This window comes from Lepisma saccharinum, chromosome 6, assembly GCF_977018435.1.
Source record: "Lepisma saccharinum chromosome 6, izLepSacc3.1, whole genome shotgun sequence".
Taxonomy (NCBI): domain Eukaryota; kingdom Metazoa; phylum Arthropoda; class Insecta; order Zygentoma; family Lepismatidae; genus Lepisma; species Lepisma saccharinum.
In genome coordinates, this window is record NC_139234.1 from 81,880,697 (window position 1) to 81,904,708 (window position 24,012).

General features: G+C 35.9%; 1 protein-coding gene across 2 annotated transcripts in view; it reads right to left on the reverse strand.

The window, feature by feature from the left end:
• The window catches only part of hob (bridge-like lipid transfer protein family member hobbit), a 222,576-nt gene that overhangs the window by 39,665 nt on the left and 158,899 nt on the right, over positions 1 to 24,012 (reverse strand). For both annotated transcript variants that reach the window (XM_083124220.1, XM_083124219.1), the window contains exons 28-31: positions 13,119 to 13,328; positions 7,843 to 8,006; positions 3,828 to 4,025; positions 959 to 1,116 (exon numbers count right to left, since the gene is read on the reverse strand). In XM_083124220.1, coding sequence (XP_082980346.1) covers positions 959 to 1,116; positions 3,828 to 4,025; positions 7,843 to 8,006; positions 13,119 to 13,328 — 730 coding nt within the window. The remainder of the gene's footprint in view (positions 1 to 958; positions 1,117 to 3,827; positions 4,026 to 7,842; positions 8,007 to 13,118; positions 13,329 to 24,012) is intronic.

Sequence of the window (24,012 nt, forward strand, 5' to 3'; positions counted from 1 at the left end):
CATACAAATAACTGCTTCTATGCCACTATAAAATCTCCAAGGAGATACTTAATGCTATTTGGATTGCAGGAAATTCTATTGTGATTCTTTAGATGATGATTAAAAAACGACATCGACACTGGTACATTTCCTGCTTCATTACATCACTAATTAGTAGAGGCACATATTTTTGGTAAATAAAAAAGCAAAATTTCGGTACAAAAACAGTCAATTTCGGGTTCAAAAGCAGTACATAAAATAAAATTTTGGTTTCATATTGTTGAAAAATTGGATCAAAAGTGGTATAAAAAATGACATTTTGGTTTTAAAATTATGAATATATAAAAAAACTGCACTTGCGAACAAAATAAACATATCCTTTCTAATAGCACATTTATGTAGTTACCAGAGTATTAAGTTTATTCCTGTATAAAGGAGTTAAGTTTTGCTTCTCAAATATTTACAGCTGAATTAATCAATATTCCATGAATTGCATAACTTACAGGATAATTCAAACTGAAAGTAAATAAACTCCAAATTTCGTGTTTAAGAGTCTATTTCACATTTTGCAGTATTTCACATCATTTCTTAACAAAACAGGGTAGGAAAATGCACCTCACACCTTTCAGAAACATGAAAAATTAACATTACAATGTGTTATTTCACAATTCGTGTTTTTGCCGAAAATGAAATATGCATGCCTCTACTAATTACTGACATTAGTCAATATAATTGCAGAGCCTGCGTATCAAAATATCAACAAATGAATGACTCTGGATATACTATGAAGTAAGCAAACTGCAGGAATATCTTTAATGTTGTTCCAAAAATTATGTGTTAAATATAGACTTCTCTAATTGTATAATTGTATAACAATTGTAATATTCAGCATACTATGGGGTATAAAGGATGTAGATTCACATTTGACTTTTTTTAAAAATTCAAAAAATATTATTACAGAAATTTTGTTCAGTCATACCTTACTTGGTTCTGCAGCTGCTGTATGGGCCTTCGTTGGTCTTCCACACTGTGCAACTGAAGCTGGAACCTCATTCGCTGGAGTCGCTCGTATGCTTCTTTCCTGCGTGGCTCCACGTACAGGAGCAGATTGTTCACTACGTCAAGGATCATTGCATACTGAAAGGAAGAGTTAGAGGAAACAGTTTTCACTCTATGCTCCTACTTTGGATGCAATTTTAATCAGACTGACTTCCAGAAGTAGTTCAGGCTGTTAAGTAATTGTTCATAGAATAAGTGACAAATTGTACTTAAACCTTTGTGAGTAGGACACAGTCTCTGTGACAATGAACGTGGCAACTTTTTTGAGAGAATGAGCCAATGTAGTGTACTTAAACATTATCTCCTCCTGGCCCCAACACAAATACAATGGCAATTAGCCTTACTGAGCATAAAGTGGACTTACAACCTCAAATCAATCAATCAACAATCAAACAACTAACTAACTCTCTAGTATTCTTAAACCCAGCAACACAATCATACCATCTGTCCCTATGCTGGGCAAGGTCAATCCAATCTTTTTCATTATTCTGGAGGTGAAACAATCAAACACACACACACAAAAATAACTTCAATGGTTTTAATCACAAATGACAAATTTGATCACTCTATTTGTGTAGTAAAAGTAGTCTTTGACACTGCCTCTTGAAGGATAACATTCCAATTAAGAAGGAAATACTTCTGTCTTAACACCACGTCCATATCAACTGCACACTTTCTTGTTTCATTGTAATACTTTAGTACATAACTAATTAAAAAAACAACTCAACAAACATAAAAATGGATCTGCTGCTTCCTGAAGGACAACCCCGGGCCTGGTAGGCTATGGCCACTACAAAAAACCACAGTGAATGAAAAATAGAGTATACAGTGCCGAAATGTTCTTACAATCATGTGAAGTTGCAAAAAAAAAATAGTTAAATGGTTCTTGGGGGAAAAATAATAAAAATGTGGGGAAATTCGGTTGTAGCATCGGTCCTATGGATGCAAATTGCTTGAAAATTGCAAGTAATCACCAGAAGACACCATTCTTCAACTACACGTCACTTGTGTCCCCCTATTTTTTTTAAAGCCCCCCGCCAAAAAAAAAGCAATAAATAATTAACTGTGAGAAAAATTTAGTATTATGATACATAAGAACCATGCAGAGTTGCCTTACATGTAATACTGATACAAGTCATTTGATAAATAAGGTGTTCCCATTAACCCTATTTTTTAATGTTTCAACTGTTTAAAAAAAATTGAAAATAAATTACATTGTACTCTAGGGTGTTCCCAATATTTCTGAATTACTTTTGTTCATAAAAATATTACTGTAAAAAAAAAAAAAAGGTAAAGTGTTCCCCTGTGCATAGCACTACGCCATGAAGGCGTATAGGGGGTGTGGGGGTAACGCCCCACACTTTCTTGATCCGGTCGTGAGTGGGGGTGATGTGATCAGCATCACGCCCCTGACCGCCTTTACCCCCCAGGGTTTCCCCCAGGTACCCATGTTATTCGACGTTGGGTGGGCGCCGGGGCCGCTTCCACCGTTAGAAAAGTTCCCGGATTTGAACCGGCCGGGGATCGAACCTGGGACCTTGAGCATGGTAGTCAGACGCGTTACCGACTGAGCCATATTACTGTAAATTAAATAAAAGGCAAAATACAATAAGTGGGCCTACCAGGCACCATCCTTGAATGTGTGTTATTTGAGACACTCATGCCAGTGACAGTGCACAATTGCTTGGTAATGATGGTAAGTTTGGTAATTATTATAATTAATACACAACTACACCTCTATGAACAAAAAAGGATTTATGAAAAATTATTATGATTTTTGTGAGTTTTAGTGAATGGTAAAATATGTGTGTGACATACAATAATTGGTTATTATTTCCTATTAATGATGATATTTTTTATAATTATTATAATTAATAAATAACTGCACCAGGGTGGCCACTCTAGGACCTTGATAAAATTCGAGTATACTTCCCAGTTTTCAAGGCGAACTTTAAAAAAAATTAAGGATATAAGCACATGTTTTCTCCAGTTCAACCTTACATATTACCACTCTCAGCATCCCCCCCCCCACCCAAACACACAAATATATTAACAATATAAAGGGTTTGTGCGATTCCAAACTATCAAAAATTTTAATTCAATTCAATGAAAGAGTATGCATATTTAAAATATCTAATTTAAGGTACGGAGTTTACATTTGCCATTTCACATACTCAGACTCTAAATACATCTACAAACGCAAGTGGCAAATGTTACGGAATAAAACAAAATGTTAATTGTAGAAGAATTTCAAACTCAAATTTACCTAATCAACTTCAAGATATCTTTCAATAATTTTTCGTCTGTCACAGAAATTGTTCTGCAAAGAACACTAGTAAAGTTAACGGACTGAGAGAATTCTGTTTCATTTTCCAAGCAGTATTCCTTTCTTTTCCTTCCTCGATAAATATAAAAGCTAAAAAACTTGCCTCAGAGCATTAATAAATGCGTATGGGATTTGGATTAATAAAAGTTGTAATTTTTCACGTCTATGGAGAAAAATGTATGCATAATTCCCCGAATTCAAGGAATTCCCAGCGAGTAGACACCCTGTGCACATACATAATCAACAAAGGATGCAGTGATTCAATAACAAAATAGTTTCTGGTATTTTAATTAAAAGTGTGGGCCTGTGAGCACACTTACTCCCAAGAAGGATAAGTAAGTTTCTAATATGGCACAGGTAAGCTAGGGTTAAGATTCAGCAGATGTAAAACTTTGTTTCCTTGTAAGCTTCATTACAAGGTGCAAAATGGTAACCACCACCTAAGGATTTTCTTGCTCCATACCTGTAGTGAGTTGGTACAAACATCCAAGTCGTGGTGCATCAGAGTGAAAGCATCCACTGCCTTTTCCCTCTTCTCCCACAATTCCGCTTCCTCGCTTGGAGGGGGAGGAACTTCATCCAACGTGCTTGGATCAATACTGCTTTCTCCATAGCTTGCGTAGAAGAACTCACATCGACAGCGAGACACTATTCGTTGGAGCTGAAAGAGGATATACATGTTGTAGTTAATGCTTTCAATAATGGTTACAAGCAATGACTGAAAATGTTTCACTTGTGCAATGCCCAGTAATTGTCCTGCACCGTATCCATGCTGTCTAAGGCATCCTGCTTTGGGCTCTTGACTACGGGGTGCACGCAGGCTCGAGTCTTATGGGGAAAGTGTAACAACTTTTCTCCTGAAATTTCGGCCTGTGTATGGGACTGGCGGCCATCCAGCATCATGAGGAAACTGGGGAGCTACGAATGAGTAGTGTGGCCCGGTCATGGAAACCTACAACAACAACTGGGTTTCATCATGCTGACCACACATCATCCCGTAACTGGTTGGATGATTGCTAGAGGCATATATTTTTGGTAAATAAAAAAGCAAAATTTTGGTACAAAAACAGTCAATTTCGGGTTCAAAAGGGGCAAATAAAATCAAATTTCATTGTTAAAGTAGTGAAAAAGTGGTATATAAAATTACATTTTGGTTTTAAAATTCTGAATTCTAAATTTGATTTAAAAATTGCACTTACTGCACAAAAACATATCCCTTCTAACAACACATTTATGTCGCAAACAGAATATGAAATTTATTCCTGTATAAAGGGGGTCCTTTTTTATTCTCAAATATTTACAGCAGAATTAATCAATTTTCCATGAATTGCATAACTCACAGGATAATTCTGACTTTAGGAAGTGTCGCATCGGTAAATAAACTCTAAATTTTGTGTTTAAGAATCTATTTCACATTTTGCAGTTCATTTCGCATCATTTCATGAGAAAACAGGGTATGAAAATGTACCTCACACCTTTCAGAAACATGAAAAATTAACATTACAATGTGTTATTTCACATTTCTTTTTTTTGTCAAAAACAAAATATGAGTGCCTCTAATGATCGCCTACCTCAGCAGCTGGGAGTGAGGCCAGCAGTCGGCAGGTAGTCCCTGGCCCTCATGGACTGTTGCACCACGGGTAATTTAATGCCAAGTAATTTGAAATACTACTTGAAGTTTCTGATGAATTATGAAGAAAAACTACAAGAGTTGCAAAGGGAAATGACAGTGGCATGTTTTGATATTCTTATTTTTCCTTACAGTAGACACAGTACAAATTTTACACAGTGACAATTTTTAATATGCCAGCACATGTTGTAGGTTTCTAAAATCAGCCAGAGCATGAAATTTATACACCATATTCTGGTCATTATTGTCTTCACTCACTGACGGTCTTTGAACTTTGAACCTAACATATATAGTGGAACCCTGATTTTGCATTTTCCCGCATTATACATTCAATCTTGATGGCTCCAACATAACAAAATGCTGTAAAATTTTCCTAGATTTCACATTTTCCTGCATTTTAAGTTCTTTCAGCTTGGTTCCCTGAAAAATGTAAACTTGAGGTTCCAATGCACACAAAAAAAAAAAAAAAAAAATGCAGAACTGAGCACTCAATTACAAGTTATCTATAAAAGTATAAAATAATCTGCTACTTTGCGAATAAATTAATACACTAATGTACCTATAATAGCTGTTACTCATAGACTGTTACTCCATCTATAATTAAAAATATATCACCAATGAGATGGATCTGAAAGCATTCATTTGCACTTGCAATCTTCCTCTTTAGGAGTTAGAAAAAGAAAAACAAACACTTGTTTTCATGTGGAGACATGAAAATCTTGGCTGATGTGCTATGCTTGCAATAAACTCCCTACCCTTTTTTTATTATGGCACAGTATTTTATTTATTTATCAGATTAGAGTCTTGACTACCACAAATGCATAAACATAATGCATTGAATTATGGAATTGGAATTGCAGAACGTTTTCATAATTTTTTATGTAAATGTTCCAGAAAAAGAATGTCAATTAATGTAACACTCCGCACACGCATAAAATTATATTAGAGAAGGGCAGAAGAGACAGAATAAGGAGATTTGACAGGGGATGTGAGTGGTGAAGATGCAGGAAAGAATAGATCAGGAACAGATGAAGAGGGTGGGACCAGAAAGACTTTCAGTGAGAGCATACAATGCACAAGGAGTGGAAAGAGGTCAAAGGGAAGACCAAGATGTTGATGAAAGAGCAGGTAGTGGAGATTGTAAGTAGAAGAGGGCAGGAGTAAAATGCAGTGGAAAGAGAGAGTGGTGGAAGACCAGAAGATAGAGGGGCCTGACGTCTATACTGACCCAGTCATAAACAGCAAACACAAACAGTGAAGGACGATGATGATGATTCAGATAAACATGAACACTAAAAAGGCATGGGTTTTAATTTATTATTTGTACTAGTGATGGGAGAGATTAATCAGTACTCTATCAAAATTGGCGAATATAGGTAAGTGTGCGAGTGAAAATTATTGGCAATTTTACCGAGCAGATAGTCTGTCTGTGATTTAGTGCAAAATTCTGCAATTCTGTTGATACAGTGAAACATCGAAATTACGTTTTTCAGGGGATCAAGCTGTAAAATCTTAAAATACGGGAAAATGTAAAATCGAGTAAGATTTTATAACATTTAGATATGATGGGAGCATTAAGAATGAATGTATAATGCAGGAAAAGGTAAAATCCGGGAACGTTAAACCAGGGTTCCACTGTATTTTTTATAAATATGCATGTCACATGACCTGGTATTGTAAAGTAAATGTGTAAATATGCTGTTTCTTTTCAGAAGGTAAAACTAACTGCAGTCACCTGTTACATATAATTAAGGAGGTTAATGAAATATGTTCTTGAGGGAACATTAGTAATTTTATATTGGTACTTATTAATACTGGAGCCATGGTGTTGTAGTCGGTAAAGCATCTGACTGCAATGTGGGAGATCTGGGTTTGATTCCTGAGGTGGGTGATCTAAGGTAGGAATTTTTCCTGCCTTATCAGAGCAGTGGCTCACCTAGCCTCAAATAAATGGGCACCTGGGAGCAACCTTGGGAGGGTGAAGGCAGCCAGAGCATAGTACTGATCATATCACCTCCTAAAATGGCCAATATCCAAAATGTGTGGGGGATTGCCCCAATAACTCCACAATATTTGCCTTCATGGCATGGTGCAAAGTGCATGGGGAACTTTACCTTGACCTTAGTTATTAACATCAGAAAAAAATTCATATCAGCCTATCTCTAATTTGTATACACATCAGAGTACTGCATAGGACCACTTTCTGTCGTTTATACTCCTTCAAGTCTCCCTCACTCGAGCATGCTATGCTCGGATGTATAGACTCAAATATCATTTGAATGTGACAATAATCCTAAAAATATATATGTAAAAATCATACATTTTAACATGGAGATATTGACTATATTCAATTAAGTTTCAACTTCGCTGCATTTTTCACTTCACGATCCATACATGAGGGCGCACTACCAGAGACAAATTACAGTTATACATTAATTACTAGGATTCAAGTGTATACCGATCATTTTGCCTGTTCGAGCATTATTCGCTCAAGTGAAGAAGCTGTAAATGCCATATGCTATCTAGTCATCTGAGCGAACTATTACAAGTTCAAGCAAAAAGCCTCGATGGAGCACTCTAATACACATTGATCTTAACATAAGTAACTGTTTGCATATCAAGTTAAATTTTACACTTTCTTCTCAAATATGCATTTATGCATATGCACTAGGAAACTTCATAAAACAGGTAAATTTATATTAAAATGAATGCGTGTGTATTGAAAACTTGTACATTTTCATGGATATAAAGGAAAAGGTTGTGCTTCTGGTAAGCACAGGAAATTCTTGAAAACACAGGAAAACACACGAACTGCAGAAGTACTGATTATGTATATGAGACGACAAACCTGTAATGGAGGATTTTCTTCCTCGTTGCTGGCCCCAACAGTTTCACTGACAACTCCTCCCACTGACTGGCCACTTCCAACAAGGTGGGGAACATCTGGTAGGTCAGCTATTACAGTAGAGTCCTTCTCTTCGATGTTATCCACAGTGAGCCACATTATGTTCTCTGCAAAATCATCAGAGCTTATGTCACAATTCATATATTTTAAAGATATTGCCAGTAAGCAGTTACAGAGCTAACTGTACATTAAAATATTTCAGCTACTTGAACCTTAATCGTACATTGAAAACCTGTCCTCAAATATACAGATATTTTTCAAATGTAAAACCCATTACAATGACCCAGATACATACATTAATTAAGGAGGTGAATGAACCCTTCATTTTCTTCATGAAAGATTTGCAATTTTATGTTGATTAGTTATCGATATTGGTAAATTTTATGTCGGTAGTATATAGGTATTGGCAAAAATTTCATCCCTAAAATACACAAGGTGTTATAGATCGACCACAAGGAAAAAAACCTTGGGACGAAAAGTTCCCGTGCAGCTTTCCCTTCTTCCTTCCACCTCGGGCCATAAGGAAGCATGGTCCACTCTCCCCCTCCCCTACTCGTGGGGGTACGGTGCACAGGAGTCGTGGGTCTGCGCAGGTTGTTTTGCTCGTGGTTCCACGGCCTCCCCAATGGTGCAGTGGTAGCGTCATCGCCTTGTAATCAAGGGGTCCTGGGTTCGATACCAGGTGGAGGCACAAGTGGTTCGGATCCCACTTTCAACTGTAGGTCCAGTCCTGATTAGCCTTACTGTACATAAAGTGGACTTAAAACAACAAATCAATCCAATCCAATCGTGGTTTCACTTTAGTGTTGCTATCTCTTTGTTTACACCATGTTAACCAAAGAAGAAATATTTCTTGCTTTGAAAACTTGTTCTAAAGTGGAAAGTCTGAAGAGAACAATTCATGTCTAATCTACTAGCACGTAACGTTATTTACCATCTATAAGACAAATTTGAATTGGAAGGTACTGCTATGGATGCACCCGGAGGAATGAGCAACTTAGGATAGCACAGACTAAGGAAAATGGAATGTGGATGGGTGAGATTAATTGGTAAAATTACCCATTATTTACCGATCCGATATATCTATAAATATCTTATAATTTAGTGCAAAATTCTGCCATTTTGTTATAATTTTTATGGATAATGTCCATGGCCTAATTTTTTTAAAAAGTAAATGTCTAAACATGGAACTTCCTTTGCACTGCAGTCATCTCGAAACACACATTTACTGAATGAACAATTCACATTCTTCCACGGACCATTTGGAATTTTATACCAGATAGGTAGAATATTGGTTATCAGTATCGGTAAATTTTATATCGGTAATTTATCAGTACAGGGTGACAAGAAATAACCCGTACTAATGTTTGTGATCATAAAGTTATTAAACCGAAGCAATTGAGCAAAACAACACTGAAGAACAATGACATGGGACCTTAGGAACAAGATGTTCAGCCGGTTTTGAAGTGGCCTCCCTGGGCGGCGATACAGAGGTCCAAACGGCCTTTGAAATTTTAGGCGATGGGCCGCAGGTCCTCGGCGACAATCGGTTCCACTCATGACGCAACAATTGCTTCAGCGACTCCAAAGTGTGGTGGCGTTTAGCACATACCCTGGCCTCCAAAATCGACCAGACACTGTAGTCCATTGGGTTGAGGTCCAGCGAGTAGGGCGGCCATTCTGTCGATGCGATGAAGTCCGGAAAATGGGTTCTGCACCACGCTTGGGTCATTTTCGCCCTGTGGGCCGGAGCAGAGTCTTGCTGGAATGTCCATTGCGTATCGCCGAAGTGCTGCTGGGCCCACGGAAGAACGACGTTCTCGAGAATGTTGCGGCGGTACACTTCTTGGTTGATTTTGACCCCTTGATCCACGAAAACCAGGGGCATCTTGCCGCTTGCGCAAATTCCGCCCCACAACATGACCGACTGCGGATTTTGGTGGTGTTCGACGATGGCTGAGGTACCGGGAGCCTCTGCAGACCAGGTCCTGTTGTTTTGGTGGTTGTGCGCCTGCCTGCTTCACGGTGAACAGCTTCTCGTCTGTGAAGAGAATGCGCTCCCATTGCTGACCTGCGGCCCGGCGCTTCAGAGGGCGGCATCTTTTGAGTTGCAGGCGCTTGCCTTCGTCCGTGAGAAGCTGAACTTTTTGGAGCTTGTACGCCTTGAGGTTGAGGTTCTTTTTCTCCATTTGCCGCACCGATTCGCGGTTGATCCCGATCTCACGGGCGACTTTTCTCATGGAGACCCTCGGATTTCGCTGAACTGGCTTTTTGTTGATCTTGCGGTTCTTGGACGTGTTGATGGTAGGCTTTCTTCCTCTTCCGGGATAGTCGCCTTCATGGGCGAGCTCCTTGAATCGCCGAACTGCGTCTGAGACTGTCATTTTTGGAACACCCTGCAAATGAACAATTTCACATTGACGCTTTCCTTGATGCCACAGTTCCAAAATTGCACTGCGTTTGGTTGATAGTCTGAAACACAAAAACTGTAATCGTTATGAAGCCGAAACAACAGGTACAGTTACAAAAGACTATGGAGAATCCAATAACACAAAAATTATTTGGCTACGGTACACTACATTCTTGGCAGGATACACCAAACTTTGTACGGGTTATTTCTTGTCACCCTGTATTAGCCAAAATTTTATATCGACTCATCCCTAAGGAAAATGAATTATCTGTCTGTCTGGATGTGACTAAAGATCCACAAGACAATTAGCTGTCAAGTTTCACAATGGTCAATCCAATTGATTTTGTGAACATGAGTTGTTCAAAGTGTACCTTCCTTGTCTGTTAACATGAGCTGCTGGTAGATGATCCAGATAAAAGACTACAATATTGTGAGGTGGTGTTTGGTCAGTACAAGGTTGATCCAAATTTATTTTGATTCATGGAAAATCAGAATGTTGTTTTGGAGCAAGCACTCAATCAACTATGTGTGAATGTTTGGAGTGCAATGTTGTCATACGATGTGACTGGGCTGTATTGATGAAACCCTCAATGCACATAGTACTTGGATACTATGGGGTTATGTGGACCAGGACTCGTAATGCATGTTGACAACTTTAATGAACTCTACTTTTAGCACGATGGAGCTCCTCCTCATTATTGTCAAGATATTTGTGGGTACTTGGATCGAGTTTTCAACCACAAAGCGATAGGATGGGATTCAGCCATTGACATGCTAACATGCTCACCTAGTTCTCAGATGGACATTTTCCTGTGGGGTGTGGTGAAAGATTCAGTGTATGGGAGGAAAACTGAAGGACTACTGAAGATGCCATCCAGTTTTAGGATAGCAATACTGAGCTGTCTTCATGTGTTAAGTGTTCCAAACTCCTGCTATGTGGTAATGCAGAAGGAAAACATTTTGACCAGACAAAAAAAGTAAATTAATGTCGGTAAGTATCACAGAAAATAAAATGATTTTGCAATTTTCAATGTGTAAAGAAACTTTTGTGCCACCCTGTGCATATCTGTAATAAACAGCTGAATACGTACAGGATAGAAATGCCATTTTTCGAGGGCTCATAGATTCAAAATAAGGCTGTAATGAGTAAAACATTAGTAAGAAAAGTTGGTTTTTGATGTCCTGTACATGCTGTGAAAGTTTGTAGGTGTTGTATGAAGACACCATTTAGACCACAAACAAAAATGCAAGTGTAAAAACTTCCATGACAAATAGTTCTCTTCTTATTTATTTATACACATTTTTTCACGAAAATATTTGCATTTTAATGCAAGTACGTTGAACATTCACATGTATTTAAATGAAAAATGAAAACCGGGATGAAATATAAAGAATGTTTTTCAGATATATGATTCGAATATTATGGCCAAGTGATCTTGGTCCAAATATGAGGGTGAATTAAATATAAACGGGGATTTCTTTCGCATGGCCAGGGAAAGTGTGGTACAGCCCTGTTGCCTTGAGGTGATGATGGTGGGGGTGTCTGTAGAGTCTGTTCCCTCCCTGGTGTCCTTGCCAACTCTTCACATCAGTCAGTAGCACAATGAGTGAGCAAGAGGTACACTTGTCTGTTGCGTCACGCATCAAAACAGGCCAGCATGGAGTGGAGGAAAAAAAAGCTGGGCTCGGTGATTAGCATGGGATCGTTCGAGTCACACTTCATGGTGAGGATGCGGGCAACCTCCACTAATATTTTTTTTTATCTTTGACTTTAGTCCCACCGCACCCCTGTTGAAGACACAAGCATTCTATGCTAAATATCAGTCCCTCGACTAATGCTTCACGGTGGAGATACGGTCCTTTAAATAGCTGTCCAACACTTCATGATGGAGCCGCCCGGCTCTCAGTAATTTTGTACACTACCGTTCAAGTTACATTAACTTAACACTCCCAACCCAATTGTGACTGCGAAATGCTGAAATTAGGGTAAAAAGTCTGAAATTTGCTTAGAGCAAGTTTTTGTGCTTCAAGCCCACCATCAAAGTAAATGATCACTGATAGAACTCACACCCCCTTATTTTTTTTTTCTCTCTCCTTTGCTTTCTGTAATTGCAACAGTAAAGATCAACTCCGGGATTTCAGAGGCATCATTTTAATTGATTATCTTGATGCTGCTTACTATTGTCGACTCTTGGAAAGTGCTAAGGCTGCTTATCGAACCAAAGTAAGTGGTACACCGATCAGAAATGTCCTGCTGTTTCATGACAACACCAGACCTCACACAGCTGCTACAACATGTGACTAACTAGGAAATTCATGTGACACCACTTGAACATCCTCCATACAGTCCAGATTTATCCCCCTGTGACTACCATTTATTTGGGCCACTGAAAGAAGCACTGGAAGGTAAGCATTTTGAGGATGATGCAGGAGTGGAGGAGTTCGTGTGCAACTGGCTGCACACACGTCCATCAACTTTCTGGTAAAATGGGATTGCCAAACTTCCTATCTGCTGACAAAAGTGCATTTCAGTTCCAGGGAGCTATTGTAGTAATACATATGTTTTGAAATTTTTATCTTGTTTCAATAAATTATGAAAAATAAATTCCCATTTATATTTGATTCACCCCTGTATGTAACAGCCATGGAGAAGAGAAATTACACATGCCTAGAAAGATACGAAACCAACAAACCAAATAAAGATTAATATGTAGTTACTGAAACCTACTAGGGAGTAAAAAATGATGATTACAATTACAATGCAGTGCATAATACAAACACTAAAATTAGATATGCAAGCTAAACTTACCATCTAGTGTATCATTTTCTCCAGCACTGACTGTTGCATAATACTGCATGCATTCCAGCGATCCCACCCAGGTAGTTTTGGACACCAACGTGCAATCCTTCCACGCGGGTTGGTGGATTCGCTGCAGGATCTGTGCTTTGGCAGCACTCAGAATGACATATCCTTTTGTCTCACAGCCTTTTAGCAGAACTTGACTATTTACCAGGGCAACTGTAATGACATAGAGCAAATTTAGCACGTCAGTATAAATTAATGCTTTAATATATATATATATATATGTCAACCATGTATCATGTACAACAGACAAAACACATTGAAACATGTTAAAAACTCATCTGAAAAAAAAAAATATATATATTTTCTGTAATGTGTAACATCACAAATTTGGCACAAAATTATTTATTTTCCATAAACTTATCAATACAGTGGAAACCTAGTTTTACGTTCTCGGATCTTATATTTTCCTGCATTATACACTCATTATTACTGGTCCCTACATAGCAAAATGTTATGAAAATTTTCCCCAATTCTACAGTTTGCCGCATATTAAGTTTTTTCAGCTTGGTTCCCTGAAAAATGTAAAATCGAGGCTTCACTGTATTATAATTTTCCTGCAAGTTATTAATAATCAAATTAAAAGATTACATAAAATGTACCACACTTCTGCTTTAAAATATTCATAATTTCACAAAGATAATTATTTAACCACTAAACCCACTTCTCCCCTACTATGTCAAAATAATGAACGTTATGCATTTTGAGAACTCCTGCAGTAAAACCATCTACAAATATGGCACAAAAATAAGAGGGCACCAAGTGTTATTGACATTGGACAATATCTTATTCTGTCTTCAGGCAGAAAAAAATCAATAAAACTCAGCATAAACTGAATCGTTTTTCTTGTTTTGCACCCAGAATATTTTTTTCATCATTTGTATATATTGTATTTTTTTTTATTGAAGAAGACCAAGAAAATCAAAGATTACAAAAACTATTGTCATTTTTGTTTTGATGATCATTGTACCTTTCATTACATTTAAATAACAGAACATGGTAGCCAATTTCATACAATTATCAATGTTTTACAGAATTATAATTTACCTTCTTTTCCTACAATTTACACAGTGGAACACGAATTTTACATTCTTATACATTTCACTTTTCATTGCAATAAAATAAAATATTATAAGTTTTTTTCTGGGGTCTACATCCACCTGTTTTGTAAGCTCTGTAGTCATGGAAAAATGTGTATTGAGATTGCACTGAATGAAAGAGCAAAGTATTTTTAATAAAATGAGTTTAGCAGAAGTCGTTACAAGTAGTTCTCCAAATGTATTACTGTAAAACTAAATTTACATGATTTTGGAGGCTGAGCCAATAACCCTTTGGCATGATAGTAATACCAGTGCCAATACTCTTTTCAATTCCCACTGATAACGATACCAGTATTTGGATATTGAAACAATTTTAAAATAGTTCAGAATATTTATATATTTCAAAATGTAGTTTTTAACTGCAACAATATCATATCAATCTAGCACAGTTCTGCTTTAAAATACTCATAATTTCACTCAAAAAAATTATTAAAGCACAAAGCCCACTTCTCTCCCTACTATGTCAAAATAATGGAAATGTTTGCATAATTTCGATATTAAGACTGGAAGTGTCATCTAGTATTTCTGCGAACTATATGAAACACCCTGACTCCAGAAATAGTGCAGTCAAAATGGGAAAATGAAAGGAACTAATTCATAACAAGCTGAAATTTAGTATATAACATTAATAACAACACACCAAAAGTCCACAGCAATCAACCGTACGCTAAGGCCGCTATATTGAAAATGGCGGATAATGAAAGTTTTCATGAAATAAGGGAACTATAATTCATAACGAGCTGAAATTTATTTGTTCTGTTCACAAACTAAATCAGATTGTCACTATCGTAATGTGCACCTGTAGGTAAAACACCAGAAAATTTGATAGATTTTCAGTCATATTCAGCATATTTTTGCTTTTCCAAGGAATATATAGCCATTTTCGAAGTGGATTCTTCTTACTCCCATGTTCACTCAAGTTGAATTTTTTACAATTACAGTTTGAAAATGATGAAAACCAATGTCATTCAGCTCAAGTTCTGTAGTATCAAGAGAATTTTTTCTCCCAACAACATTTTTGCAATAGAGAACACAATGTATGATACCTTTTATTTCCCACAAAACGTTCCTCATTTTTGTTGACACTTGTTGTCCTACTTCACCAGAAGCACCATGTAAGTTATTCAGTTTTATTCACAACGAAAATGAGGAAAGTTTTTGGAAAAAAGAACAAAGGGTATCATACATTGTACTCTACTGCAAAAAAAAATTTTGGGAAGAAAAATTTTGTCTTGATACTGCAGAACTTGAGTCGAAATGACATTGGTTACTTTAAACATGCTCCTCTTCTGTCAGCCAAAGTAGAAAGAAGCTTTTCTCACTACAAGACATGGGTGTTATTTGCGAGTCTCCCTTCATCAATTTTATCTGACGATCACTCATCGTTGGGATTAGCCAACAATGGAAGAAAAGTGACACCTAAATAACAAAAATCAAATACAAAATACAACTAATGACAAATGTGTGTGTCACAACGTGGTCGATCTACATCTTAATGCTACACGTTCCAGTACTCTCCTAGTGTACCTCAACATCTCTAAAGTTACATATTGTTACTTTTTCCTCTCCCTTGTTGAGAGGTGTTCCTTTTAATTCAACCTCCCCCACTTTCACCCTCATCCTCACGACTCACCCTCCTTCACCCGCAAAAGTATTCCGGAGTGTGAACACATCTGGATTATAGATCGGCTCCTCTGCATCCCCCCACCCCCAGTATCATCCTCACAGACAATGTGAAATCACACTATCATATGCCGACATTCGACATACCACTTCAATTTTTGTACTTGACTTAGAAGTATTGAGGTTGGCAACAGCCTAATAACGGATTTCTTCCGCATTATGTAGTCCGTTCTATAAAAGTATGCTAATGCAAGAAAAACGTGTAAATTACATTTGGATATATCTTTAAAAATATATTTTTATAGAAGGTTTATTTTTATAACAAAAATACGTGATGATTGTATAAATTTCAACCAATCACGTGAACAGCAAGCAAATATCGCCAGTTTCGAACATGGCGACTTCCATGCAAGCAGGAAGGTCTCCATGTTCTTCGGGTTTCTTTCGAAATTACAGCCGTTTGAAAAGTGGTGAGAAGCAGGTTGATCTTAACATTTATGTGGTGTTATGTCGGTGGTATAATGTGAAAGCAGTGAAGTTAATGTCCGAGTGTAGCTGCGTGTTGGCATCTTGTGATTTCGGTGTGGTGAAAGAAAGGAAAACGACCGGTGAAGTTGTGAGTCCCGTGAAAAAAACACGTTGTTGCTCGCATAAACAAGTATAAAGATTTTGAGATAAGTGCAATACAGAGTATGAGGTTTATAGAACTATTCAAGAAACTTCAGGAGCCCAAAATGAGTCTCCTAAATCTTGTATGAGGTTACAACCACCGAAATGAATGTTCCTCGCCTCAGTATTGATAAAGATTTCGCGCAATAAGTAGCGAGTTGTGACTCCCAATGTCAAGGCGTGCTGTGAACAGAAACTTAATCTTCAAACATGTTACAAATCTATTCAATTTGCAATTTCTTAAAAAATAATATTCAGTCAATATAAACTAACTAACAATACTTCTAAAATTATGCTTTCACAAATAAGCCAGAAATCAAACTTTCGAACAATTATATATTCTTCACAATTTAAGGAACTTATATTTGGAATGCATGGCCATGCCTACGAGTACATTTACATTGCCTTTTCTTTTACACAATGCTCTTACAAGTAAGTTACAAATGTACCAAGCGTTGACAATACTGATGGCAAGCTTAGGTGGCCATATTTGTATATTTTAAAAGTTCTATCTTTTAAATATGTTCTTTTCTTTGTAAAATATATTGTATGTTGGCAGAAAAGTCCAGCCTCCCTTACCTGGGGCTGGCTTTTAAAAATATATATCTGGTTTCTAAGATTTCTAAGTCTAAAGATCACTTCACCACTTCTGCTATGAAGATCCTTCGGTATAAAGTGATGTCACTGTTATTTCAACAACTAGTATTCCGTTTTTTGTCCATTATGAACTTTAATTTGGATTTGTTATAGACAAATATCCATTTTTTGGCCCCGACGCTTAACTTGTCGTCTTTTTGGAAGCCATTTTTCATTCCCAAGCCTTGAACCAGGTATCCTTCACTGTCAAGTTGTGATAAGGACACACAGACTATTGAATCACTACTTTTTTGTACATCACGAATGTACCTTCTGATAGAAACTGCTGTAAACTTATTTTACAAGTTCAAATATGTAATAAAATTATGTTTCATACAATTTTAAGACATTTTTGTATTATTTACTATCTCAATCGAATATATTTTGTATGTTTATTGTCCTTATATTATTGTGATATTTTCGATCTTACCACAAAGTGATTTAGCAACACTGCAAAATAGCCATGAACTAAGATCAATCACTATTAAGCATTTTTCTTTGACAAATTTCATCAAAATGTTAAATTAAATAAAAATTGTGCCCTTTTTTATTGCAAATGTATGGAAAACCTTGTGAAACAAATGTGAGTACTAATTAGCAAAGAAATATTAACAAATACAAGAATTACTGCTACAAAATTTTCCGTTCTTTGCCATGCTTACAATGGAGCATGAAAATAAATAAAATACGTGACCATATTTTAATTTTGAATAACTTTTAAAATATATCTCCGAAAATGATGACATTTCGTAATCTGTGGTAATTTATTATGGGGAATGCAATGAAATAAAAGCCCCCACTGAAAAATGAAGATTTAAATTTCCAATCTTAGCATATTTAATGACCATATATAACAGTGCATCTGAATGGACTCGTTATATTTGGCGCGCAACAGGGCGAACCCACGCAAAAATTAAGTTTAAGACTAACAAATTTACTTATACATTTAAAGAAAATGTTGTGTATACTAAACATGTATTAACAATGAATTTTAAGCTCGACGAAATAAAATAATAATTCGTGAACAATTTTATGATCACATCATAAAGAGATAACACTTTATGTATAATGTGTGTGTCTTGAATAAAAAATTGTTTGACCATTATCATTTGTAGTGTGCTGTTGCACATGTTAAAATAAACATTAATCTGACTTACATATCATTATCCAAAATAATAAGAACATTCAGTCATGTATTAAATTACAATAATCAAGATAATATAAATATGCAACTGCCATTTTGGTTTCCAATACACATGGATGGTAGTGAACAAAATATCATACAAGTACATACAATGAATACCAAATCCAATAAATAATAATATTTTTAATATATGACAGGCAACACAATTTTATTGAGTGCCAAAAATTATTTTGAAAAATATGTGTGAACACCTATAAAGTTCCATATGTATGTAAACAACATTAGAGTTCTAATGTGTACCAACTGATGAAAACTAATTATGGCTATAATACCATCTTATTCATGAAGCATAAATTATATTAATACCATAAGTTAAAATTTCAACATGTTATCATCTAAAGAATAAATAAGATTGTATGATAAAGATTACACATTACATACTGGTAATGTGCGAATTACTCACAATTAAATATAAACTTTAGGCTAACATACTCACACACGTAAGTTGCCGATTTTTATCTTTTAGCCTAAAGTTTATAGATTACACATTTTAAGCTAAAAATATGAATAGAGTTTGTGCCTGCATACAAGGCAACTAGTTTATGTATAATAAAGTTATTACATAACCATAAATACAAAAATGTTACTATCGTAACGAACAATAAATTATGTTACTTATCAATCCAGTAATGTGTGTATTTACACTTAACATTATTTCATGGAACCTGTTGCAAATTACAAACATCTGCAATATTGCATCAGTCAATCCACTCAGGATATATTATCCATTGAGTGTCTTAAATAATTTGTTTTAACACACAAGAGTATGTTTGTAAAACATATGAGATTTTGAAAAGTGTGTTGTTTGAATTTAAGTTCAAAGTCATTTATAATCATATTATTTAATATCATTCTTAGGAATGTCCTATGATTATTAAATGTGAAATTAAATTGCCATAAACAAGTAAGTTAAATGAAACGGCAATAATCACTACACCAATCAGTATCCTGTCTTTACATAATATATGATAATGTGCCATGTTTAATATGCATACACATACATATTTACATATCAATAATGATAATATGTCACAGCTCAACCTGACCAGTCATATTAGATTTTTCTTATAGCTTGTCATATCATTAAAACTATATTCAAAATTCAAGAATAATGTCAGTTTGTAAGGAAACTAATCAACATTGGCATAATCTCGGAAATAAAGTCATTGACTTTCATGTTAATTAAAGCATGAAATGCATTTTTGTTGTGTTAGTTCCGCAAAGACATAGCTTATCTCAAAAATTTATTTCTTGGTACCTGCTTGTTAAAAAATGTACCTAAAAACAATTGATGTAAGTTAACATGCAATTAACCATCACGGAGGTGCTTTAACAGTATGTTAACTTAAATTCGTATTTTACCTCGTTTAACTGGGTAATGTTTCTTTAATCCAGTAACATGTTAGTTTAATCAATATGTAATTCTTGCTAACTCTTGAGCATTGAATTCATAACAATTATTGTCATAGGTGAATAGCAGAATAAAATATTCCTTACTATCAACTTACGTTTATCATTATGACCTAAAATTGAAATTATACCATTTTTTGACTTGTGCATCATAAATTTAACACATAATACTTATATATAAAGGTTCCTTGACTTTATAGTGTCACGGCAGGAACTATCTCTGCCCTTGGTGAACACATCTTAAAATTCTTCATGCAACTTTGGCATGTCCTAGGAAAAAAAACTATACGAGTGACAAGCTTGGATCATCACTTGGATCTCTGTGCTTTTTGTCAACTACATATATATTGGAGTGTATGATTCTCATCATGGAATCACAGTACACTAAAATGCTACACAAGCAATAATAATAATTTTATTGTTACCATTGTCAACTGTACCCACACATATTTTGTGTCATATACTTGCACCTGCAGATATGTGCGTTGGGATTTCTTTTTTAACTGCAGTGCAGACTGGATTTACAATGTACCCATTGGGATTTTAGTTTACCATGCAATGCATACTTAAAAATACAATGTACCCATAGGGATTTTAGTTTAAAATGCAATGCACTTAAAAATACAATGTACCCATAGGGATTTTAGTTTAACGTGCAATATATGCTTAAAAAATATATTATGTATCCTTACACACTTGTTACCAGTATTCAGCACCAGCAAATATGTGCTTTGGGACTACTATTCAGCCAGTACACTTTACGAACAAGTAACATTCTGGTTATACTTGGTATAACATGTTATGTTCAGTTATTGTATTAAAGTCATATTAGGTGTATAGACTACTAACATTCAACATGTCAGAGCTATCAGTCACTTCCAGTAAACATGAATTAAATTTCTTCAACTGCTTGTTTATGAATTGAGAAAGGAAAATTGTAAACAAAGAAAATAATAAATTTTTTTTGCATGAAAATGAATTCCTACAGAAAGATCAACATTAATTTTCTTGACCTTAGGAAGAAGAAAAAAACTTTTCTTTACCATAATCATCGGGTATAAGGTGTAGGTCCATACGCACAAAATATTGTCAAATATTCTAAAATAAACTAAATTGAAGAATGACTGTTCTGTGGTCATCTAGAACATCAGTTTAGAATAAACTCATCCAATTATCTTTGTAGTATGGATGTATGTGAAAATGAATTATGTATTAAAATATATTTTAAGTTAAGAAGAAGAAAAGTACTGCGGTCTAATATACCTCCCTAGACCGACAGTCTAGTAGAAACTCCCATCCACCACCCTTTGGATGCTTCATATTTTCACCGCATATACATATGATATTTCGACTGATGGACTATCTTCCATGTTTTCTACACATTGAGTTAGAAAGTACTCTACTTCATCAACATGTGTGCTTGTGACACTGCGTAATTGTCGCAACCACAATATCTTCCGTTCCTTGGAACATTTCCATAATTTCACATGTTCTATTGCCACATTATCTACAATATTACCTCTACTACAACATAAAAGAGTGAGGCGTGAATGATTTATGTTATCAAGGCATAAATAAGGCCCTTCAAACAGGAAACAATACTTTTTTATGGGATTGTCATCAATCTCCCTTTGTCTGTTTTTGATAAAAACCAGACTCCCGGTTATAACAGGTACTTTATTTTCTTCTCTTACATTTAATTTATCTAACTTCTTTGATCTAGCATTACGACTCTTTATCTCAGCCATAACCAATTTTTCATTCCACGTGTCCTTTCTATCAACAGTGAAAATCTTTGTACCTAAGTGAAGGCTTGGTTCTATATTCAATCTCAATTCGATTGGGGCAAAACCTGTATGAGTCGAGATGGTGGTGTTTAACCAAAACAAGGCTGTGTTAATCTTTTCAGGCCATCGAGTATGGTTTTCAATACATAAGATCGTCATCAATCTGTTTAGTTCCGAGTGATACCTCTCCACCATATTGGATGAAGGGTGATATGGAGGTGTGAACATAAGTGTAATGCCATAGTCTTTCATACATGTATTAAACAAGTGAGATTTAAATTGAGGACCATTATCAGAAATAATTTTATGTGGTATTCCCAGATGCACAAAGTAAATTTCGCATAGCTTTCTTACTACAGTACTAGCATTGCTATTCACAATTGGATACGCAACCAAATATCTGGAGGCTGCGTCTAAAATTGTAAATAGAAATCTTTCACGCTTGGGACCCATAGTAAATGGACCTTGTAAATCTATGAACAGCACCTTACCGGGTGAACTCGTATAATGCACTTTAGCTAAATGTTTGGCTGGGTGCTTATTTGGTTTGGATCGAACACAAACCTCACAATCAGTAACGTACTGTTGTACGTCCTTTTTCATACCTTTCCAGAAACAATGTGAATAAATTTGAGAAAGTGTGCGATGTGCACCAAAGTGTCCACCTTGATCATGGAATTTTATTAAAGTGGAACCCACTAGACTAATTGGAATGCATATCCTTATTATATTAGCATTGTGAAAATCTCGGATATACAACACATTTTCCTTTAGGACATATTGTTTGCTCCAAGTTCTACTTCTAGAGTTGTCTGAAACCAATGGGTTCAACAGAAATTGCCTGATTTGATTTAAATCACTATCCACTTCTTGAGCTTGAATAAGACTTTCCACATCTATTAAAGGTTCTAACACATCTTTTAGCATCACACTATTAATATGGTATACCAGGTCTGTTTGTTGAGGAAAGGTTCTACTTAACACGTCCGCGATGATATTATCTGATCCTTTGCAATACTGCACATCGAATGAGTATTGCTGCAATTGGATAAACCATCGTGTCAGTCTTGCATTCCACGTGTGTGCCGTTTCCAGCCATGTTAGTGCTTTATGGTCAGTGATCACTACAAAATGCCTACCTTTTAATAATGAACTAAATTTATCTATTGTATATAAGATTGCTAACACTTCTAATTCTGTTGAAGTGTAAGACTTTTCAAATTTTCTTATCAATCTGCTCACAAAACCGAGTGGCTTAAATTCATCATCTATAGTTTGATAACAGTAACCTGCCACACCAATTAATGATGCATCTGTTTGCACATAAAATGTGTGAGAAAAATCGGGAAATGCCAATAACACTTGTTCACAAACTTTGTCTTTCATGGTCTTGAGAGCTATTGATGCTTGATCGGTCCACTGCCATTTAGATTTTTCCTTTAGCAAATGGTACAAAGGCTGAGCAATGAGTGCATAATTTTGAATATATTTGCTTATCCAGTTGAAGCAGCCGAGAATTCTTTGTAGTTGTTTCAAGGTTGACGGTTCTGGCAAGTCCAATAAAGATTGTACATATATAGGATCCTTCATGTAACCTCTGGAAGTGATTACATGCCCTAAAAATTTAATCTCGGATTTACAAAATTTACATTTTTCCAACTTCAACGTCATTCCTGCATTCTTAAGCTTTTCCAATACAGCTCTAACATGTACAACATGAGAGTTAAAGTCTTTCGATTTGATGATAACGTCATCCACATACACAACTACAAATTCTCTACAATCGGCTAATACACGATTGAGCGCATCTACAAACACAGCGGTACCATTGACAGAACCAAACACAACTCTCTTGAAATGATATAGAATACCCTCAAACTTAAAGGCGGTATATTTACGGCTATCTACATGTAGTAAAATTTGCCAGAAGGCGTTCCCAAGATCTAGGCTCGTGAAATATTTGCATTGTTGAAATTCTACTAACAACTCTTGTATCTTCACGGGATGTATTTGCATTAATTTGACGTGTGAGTTGACTCGTTTCAAGTCAACACAAAGACGTATATCCCCGTTGGGTTTCGGAACTACTAAAAGGGGTGAAAGATATTCAGAATTTGAAAGTTCTATCACGTCCCATTCTAGCATCGTGTTTATTTGCTCACGGACTTTTTCCCTGTAAGCAAAAGGTATTGGATAATTTCTTCCGACAATTGGTTCGTCTGTATACTTTCTCCGAAATTAGACTCATTTCCGCGCCACTATCACACAAGGCCACGTAAGGTCGGTTAAGAATTTTTACTTCAATTTTTGCAGTACTAGGTTTCTTAAAAGAGGAATTTAATGGTATCCGGATTTTTTGCTCATCACCATAACTTTCATATTGAAATTCTTGGTCCCAGTCGCCTACACTA